General features: G+C 54.9%; 2 protein-coding genes across 5 annotated transcripts in view; both read right to left on the minus strand.

The window, feature by feature from the left end:
• The window catches only part of PPP1R36 (protein phosphatase 1 regulatory subunit 36), a 33,961-nt gene extending 30,462 nt beyond the window's left edge, over positions 1-3,499 (minus strand). Inside the window, exon 1 of one of the 4 annotated variants that reach the window (XM_076345606.1) lies at positions 3,479-3,499. The gene's annotated coding sequence lies outside the window, so the exon portion shown is untranslated. Of the gene's footprint in view, positions 1-3,133; positions 3,361-3,478 lie in introns of those variants that run through there. The other 3 variants (XM_076345605.1, XM_076345608.1, XM_076345609.1) reach the window with 3 other exon arrangements.
• Positions 3,500-3,717: 218 nt separating this feature from the next.
• HSPA2 (heat shock protein family A (Hsp70) member 2) lies at positions 3,718-6,116 on the minus strand. The gene has a single exon (XM_076345602.1). The coding sequence runs from the start codon at positions 6,025-6,027 to the stop codon at positions 4,123-4,125; it is 1,905 nt and encodes a 634-aa protein (XP_076201717.1). The 5' UTR covers positions 6,028-6,116; the 3' UTR covers positions 3,718-4,122.
• Positions 6,117-7,151: the final 1,035 nt, after the last annotated feature.

The following is a 7,151-nucleotide window of genomic DNA, read 5'->3' on the forward strand; positions in this document are numbered from 1 at the left end:
GACTGGAAATGCGAACTCCCTGAACATTTTTCCCTTTTCTTCCTGTTCCTCGTATGTATCTGTGGGAGTGGCTCGCGATGGGGAAGACAAAATTTATGGTGCTGTCCTGAGATGCCACATCTCCTTCAGAGCTGTCTCTCCTTGGCTGCGCCCCACAGTGCCCCAAACCTTCAAGGAGAACCTTTCAAATAAATGACAGGCAGCTCCCAAGAGAAAGGCTGCCCAGCCTACAGGGCGCTACGCAGTGTCTCCCGAGAGATAAAAGGAAGCCGGGATATATTCATTCCTGTCTTTAAGATGGTATCACAAGGGGATGAGCAGGGCTGCAGCGTGTCTGCTAAGTCCTCTGTGCAGAACTTCAAACAGACGCTCTGGAGGCGGCAGGGCATGGGGCTGACTCACCCGGCCGGCTGGGTGGACGCAGCCTGTCCAAGCACGTCTCAGCTTTCCAGCTCCTGAGTGGGTTGCCCTCAGACAGCTCTCGTCCTCAGCTCCCTCCGGGGGCTCTCACATGGCACGTTATTTTAGTAATGCTTTCGGCTTTGTCTTTTTTAGGCTCTTCCCTCTCCCCTGCAAAGCGACGGCGGGGAATTGCAGGGCGACCTGCATTGCACACAGGAGTGATTGCTTTGCATTGCTACACACCTGGCTGTACCATGAGTGAGGTGTTAAGGTGCTTAAGGGTTTTAATTTAATTTAATTAAATTCTTCAGTGTTAATGCTACGGGTGTTCCTCTATATAAAATAATACCATCCATATAAACTTGATCAGCAAATATAAGGAGCCATGAAAAGTTAACACTGTAGTTACACAAGTGCTACAAAGTTATAACCACTTTATATGCTTCCTATGGGCTTGGTCTTTCGCAGAGCCCTGTTTAAGAATAAGCAAAGTTCAGAAACCCAGGCCCGTGATTTTGACAGAAGGAGGTGGCTTTCCCTGTGAGTCAGAACAGTACAGAGGAGGAGACACGCTGAGTGTGGAAGCAATGAAACTGCAGATTTTAGACAAGATTATTTTCCTAGCTTTGCCAAATTCATTTGAAACGTGCAACTACTCCCCAGAACTACATGTACACACCAAATACGCCTATTTGCAAATGAAGAACAGCACCTTCCCCTCTGACATTTATTTATGACTTTAAGAAACTGGGGGGAAATATGTAGACCCACTGGAGTCAGTAGGAAGTTTCCACTAACTTAAACAGGATCAGAGTTTCACTCTACAGTAAGTACAATATACTGAAAATCAACTTGAAGTTATTCTTTGTTTTATGAACTAAGTGAATGAACACAAAGACTCTAGCTCTGAGCCCTTCAAGTTTTCTGCCTCTTGCATTTTGGGGGGCTGTTCACATATTTGAAAGGCTACTTTGTGCCTCAAGACTTCAAATCTTTTTCCAGTCATGTAAGTCAGCAGAAGTTTCTCATCCTCTACATATCGCCCCCACAGTCTAGGTGTGTCCAGACTAAAAAATATCCCTTTCATGGGGGGGCGGGGGGGAAAAATACAATTACTCCAGTGTTAACCTGTTCGTGTCCTCAGCCCCGGGGTACTTTAACCATCTGGACGGGTACTTCACTTCTGTGGTCTCTGTTACTCCCTGCCTGTCCCACTGCAGAAAGGGGCACGGAGCAGCAGTGGCCGAGGTGAGGGAAAGGACAGATGACAGCGCAGGCGTGTGACAAACTATCTGCTGTGCGTGTTTGGCTACGTTAGCTCTGCAATACACTTAAATAGACGTTTGGAGAAAACAACAAAAAATTGCATTTAATAACTGGGAAGCGATGCTGAGGAATGCACACCAAGGGCTGAAAAGTAAAGGAAACTATGTGGCAAGGGCAATTACCAGCCGGTTAATAGAAAAAATAGTTAACCTGCATTTACAATGAACACGGGTGCTACCTAATCCTTATCGTCGTCCTGTAGCAGTGGGATTTCGGTTGGGAAGAGCCTATCTGACAAAGTATTACGGTTTGCAGCAACAACTTTTCACTTAGAGATAATCTACTGCTATTCATAAACGTATTTACCTGTTAGTTCCTAGAAAAAAAAATATTAAAAGGTCATGGTATCGTCTCATTCTCAGGGGTCCTATATACGTTACAGCCTGGAAATCAAGAGGCTGATTGCCAGGAAAATACCGTGCACATAAACACCCAAAGCACCCAGCCTGATTACAGCCTTTCGAGACTTCACTGAAGCGCTCAGCAGATGCTGAAGTTGCTGTAATCGACTTCTCCGGTCTCACTGTGATGGCACTGCCATTTACCTAGGAACCGTTCGATAAACCTGAAGTGGTTTTGAATCATTTGCGACAACAGCTGATCAAACAAGCTTTTTACAAGCCTCGCGTTCCCCAGCGGCGACCGTAACCCCTTTCTGCAGCCAGCGAAGAGAAACCCGCAGTCAGTGCCCTGGCAAACCAGCCGAGAGAAATCCACGGAGCAAACCGGGGGTTCGCAGCTCCGCCGATTATTAAATACCAAACCAGTTTATTTTTGCCTGCCCTCTCGTTACAAAAGATTTTTTTTTATACACATCACCTGCAAGCTTAAGGACTCGGGGTCCTACCAGTTCCTCGCAGCAGAGAGAGCCAGCGGGGCAGCGCCTGCCCCGCTCCCCAGCACGCCAACGCTCCCACCTACTGAGGAGCGGCCAAACAAGAACGCGGCGGACCATTCCCCCGCTGCTCTGCGGTTTTTTTCCCTTAAAGGACAAGCCAGTCCGAAACGTGCATGTCATCAGGCGCCTCCATTACGGCTAATTAACTCGCAGCTCCTCGGACTCCAAACACCGCGGTTTTTTGCTTTCTGAAACAAATGCCGAGCTCCGGAGAGGGTTTGTGGTAAAGCCAGACACGTTTAACCACTACAAATTTTGCCTATTCTATCAAGTTCAGCATCCCGGCTCCTTACTCAGCGCTCCCGGCTCTCGGGGCCCCTTGGCAGCTGTACTTTCGATCGTCTTAGGAGGGGAAAAAAAACCCCACATTCAGCAACATATGGAAAGCTCAGCTTGCGCACAAGCAACCCGAGAATAACTCAGCAATTTATATAGCTGGCCACAAACCGGCCTCTATTTTATCAGACCCCGCCGCCTGCCAAGCAGGGCTATTTTTGTTGCACTTACTTCCACGCTGTTTTATTTCGGTGACAGGAACGCGACAAGCCGCCCCGCGTTCCCACCGCCGGAGCGGCCGGGCCGGGCGCCGCAGCCCACGCCGCAAGTTACGGAGGAAGAGCAGGTCCTGCCCGAAAACAACACCCCCAGCTCGGGGGAAACTTTTCCCCGCCGTGGCGGTGCCGGGGGTCGCGCTCACACCGGCTCCGGCCGCGGAGGTTTGGGGTCTGCGACACCAGCGCACCCTTCCCCGCCCCAGCGCCCCGCGGGGGAAGCCGGCCGCTCCCCGGGCCGGGCCCCCTTCGGGCGAGCCGCCGCCCCGAGCCGATACCGGGCCCGCGGCCGCCGCCTTACCCCTTTTCTGCTCAAACCGCCTTTCTGGGGGCGCTGGCCGCCCCTCCCGGAGCCCGGCGGCCCCGGGCAGCCGCCGCCCCGGCTCAGCGGCCTGCCGGCACCCACCCCGCGGCGGGGCACGGTCCGGGGGGGGCGGGGGGCGCGCAGCGCTGGGGGGCCGCGGGCACCGCCGGGAGGGGCTTCCTCACACCCACCCACCCACCCACCCACCGCCCCTTCACAGAGAGGAGGAGGATAGGTTTATGCTTTAAATACGTTTTATTTATTACCAAAATTTCCAGAAGCCGAATTTGGCGGGTTGTTTTTTTTTTTTTAATCTTCTGTCAAGATTTTCATGCATAACTTGAAACTTGTCAACTGCAACAGTCGAGTGGTTACTGCAGAAGAGACACTTGAACAGAGACAAACATCCAGAGTACAAACAGCTGTATCTGAATTAACAAAACTTGTCTATTACTAACCTTATAAAGCAGGACGTGCCTTCCCTTTTATCAAAACCAAGCTGACAGATCTGCCTTTATACACACCCAACAGAATAAACTCTGTTATCGGCAAGGACGTTTTCCTTAAACGTTAGAAAAAAAAAAATACAAAGCAAAGAATGGAGTGACTGTCCATAAACCAGTCTATACCTTCAGTCCTCTTTAATCTACTTCTTCGATGGTCGGGCCGCCGGAGCCACCCGCCCCGGCCCCTCCAGCTCCCTGGTACAATTTTGTGACAATCGGGTTGCAGAGTTTCTCCAGCTCTTTCTGCTTGTGCTCGTACTCTTCCTTCTCGGCCATCTGGTTGCGATCGAGCCAAGAGACCACCTCCCGGCACTTGTCGAGCACTTTCTGCTTGTCCTGGTCACTGATCTTTCCCTTCAGTTTATCGTCCTCCACTGTCTGCTTCATGTTGTAAGTGTAGGACTCGAGGGAGTTCTTGGCTGCCACCCGATCTCGGTTAGCTTCATCCTCCGCTTTGTATTTCTCCGCTTCTTGCACCATACGGTCAATGTCATCCTTGCTAAGGCGACCCTTGTCGTTGGTGATGGTGATCTTGTTCTCCTTACCCGTGCTCTTGTCCACAGCGCTGACGTTCAGGATACCATTGGCATCGATGTCAAAAGTGACCTCGATCTGGGGGACTCCGCGGGGTGCCGGGGGGATGCCCGTAAGGTCAAATTTGCCCAGCAAGTTGTTGTCCTTCGTCATAGCCCTCTCACCCTCGTACACCTGGACCAGGACGCTGCTCTGGTTGTCCGAGTAGGTGGTGAAGGTCTGAGTTTGTTTGGTGGGAATGGTGGTGTTGCGCTTGATGAGAGCGGTCATCACTCCACCAGCTGTCTCGATGCCCAAGGACAGAGGGGTGACATCCAACAGCAGCAGATCCTGCACGTTCTCAGACTTGTCTCCCATGAGGATAGCTGCTTGCACAGCAGCGCCATAAGCAACAGCCTCATCAGGGTTGATGCTCTTGTTGAGCTCTTTGCCGTTGAAGAAGTCCTGTAGCAGCTTTTGGATCTTGGGGATACGGGTAGAGCCACCCACCAGCACGATCTCCTGGATCTGGCCCTTGTCTAGCTTGGCATCGCGCAGAGCCTTCTCCACTGGCTCCAGGGTGCCACGGAAGAGATCAGCATTGAGCTCCTCAAAGCGGGCACGAGTAATGGAGGTGTAGAAGTCAATGCCCTCGTAAAGGGAGTCAATCTCAATGCTAGCTTGCGTGGAAGAGCTGAGAGTGCGCTTCGCCCTCTCACAAGCCGTACGCAGTCGCCTCACCGCTCTCTTGTTGCCAGCAATGTCACGCTTGTGCTTACGCTTGAATTCTTCCACAAAATGGTTCACCATGCGGTTGTCAAAGTCCTCCCCACCCAGATGGGTGTCACCAGCTGTGGACTTCACCTCAAAGATGCCATCCTCAATGGTAAGGATGGACACATCGAAAGTGCCCCCTCCCAAGTCAAAGATGAGCACGTTCTTCTCTCCAGCCCGGGTACCCTTCTTGTCCAAGCCATAGGCTATAGCAGCTGCTGTGGGCTCGTTGATAATACGCATCACGTTAAGGCCAGTGATGGTGCCAGCATCTTTGGTGGCCTGGCGCTGGGAGTCATTGAAGTAAGCAGGCACCGTGATGACAGCATTCTGCACCTTGCGCCCCAGATAGGCCTCAGCGATCTCCTTCATCTTGGTAAGGACCATGGAGCTGATCTCCTCTGGGAAGAAGGTCTTCATCTCACCCTTGTACTCCACTTGCACCTTGGGCTTGCCACCCTCGTTCACCACACGGAAGGGCCAGTGCTTCATGTCAGACTGCACCGTGGGGTCATCATACTTGCGGCCGATGAGACGCTTGGCATCAAAGATGGTGTTGGTAGGGTTCATCGCCACCTGGTTCTTGGCAGCGTCACCGATGAGGCGCTCTGTATCGGTGAAGGCCACATAGCTGGGTGTGGTGCGGTTGCCCTGGTCGTTGGCGATGATCTCCACTTTGCCATGCTGAAAGACACCCACGCAGGAGTACGTGGTGCCCAAGTCGATGCCGATTGCCGGCCCTTTGCCAGACATGACGACAGGTTCCTCTAATCAGCTCACTCGCGGTCGCCTCTCCCGCCGCCCGCTCCGGCTGCTCTCCGCGGCGCGATGTACCGTCACGGCCCCGCCGGCGCCCCCTTTATAGCCGGCTCAGCCGCCTTCTGGAACCTGCCAGAACCCTGCTGGCCAATCTAGACGCCCGCCCGCCGCTACTGGCCAATCGCCTCCGTGACTCGCCGAAGAGCACCCGCCCCCGACCTCCTGGCCAATCAGAACCGTGGCGCCCACCCATCAGCCCAACCCTTCCCGCTGTACGGCGGCCAGACCGTACTTCTTCCTGGTTTTTCTCGATCCGTCTCGGCTTGCAGCGTGCGCCACCGCCCTCGACCAATCACCACTCGCGCTTCGCATTCGCCCCGCCCCGAAACTCTGCTAGAAAGTTCCAGTGGACGTTAGATGCGAGGTCGGGGATTGACGTCAGCGTTATCCAATGGAGATCGGGCAGTCGGGTGAGGGGCGGGGCGAGGGCCGCCGCGGCGGGGCGGGCTGAACTGGGCTGGGTGGTCGCTGTGCGACTCGCCTCGCGTTCCCAAGGGGCGCTGGGCGCGCGCCCAACTTCCCCCCCCCCCCCGCCCCTTTCCCGCCCGGGCCGTGGCGGCACGTAGCCCGCGAGCGGCGGCCTTCAGGGCGCGGGGGGCGAGGAGGGAGCGGGGCCGCGCCCCGCGCTCGCCTCCCAGTGTTTGTAATTCCTGAAAGTTCAGCCCGACGCTGCGTGTCATCTCCCAGCCAGCCGCCAGCTGGTGGGGAATTTACCCTTATTTGGTCGCAAGGCGGCAGAAATTCAACACCCACCCACCCGCACCCCACCCACCCCCCACCCCCCTCCTTCCAGCCTGCCGCCGTCTTGTCAGGGCGAAACGGCCGCCGAGCCGAGCCCCCCCCCCCCCCCCCGCCCCGCCCCCGCCCCGCGGCGACCCCCGGCGGGGGCTGAGGTGCCGCCAGCCTCAGGAAAACGCTCGGCAGCGCGAGTGGCTTCGCGCCCTCCCTCAGTGTCAGAGGGAAAGTCCCGCGGCGAGCAAAGGCTGAGGCAGTTTTTAGCCTTATTTCGGCTGAACTTGGCAGGCTGACAGCCCTCCTTGCGCACATCCCCTCTCGGG

This window comes from Aptenodytes patagonicus, chromosome 7, assembly GCF_965638725.1.
Source record: "Aptenodytes patagonicus chromosome 7, bAptPat1.pri.cur, whole genome shotgun sequence".
In the NCBI taxonomy this organism is placed as follows: domain Eukaryota; kingdom Metazoa; phylum Chordata; class Aves; order Sphenisciformes; family Spheniscidae; genus Aptenodytes; species Aptenodytes patagonicus.

What these genes read in the sequence shown, in the direction of transcription:
- HSPA2 (XM_076345602.1), bottom strand. Translation starts at nt 6,027, where the DNA reads ATGTCTGGCAAAGGGCCGGCAATCGGCATCGACTTGGGCACCACGTAC.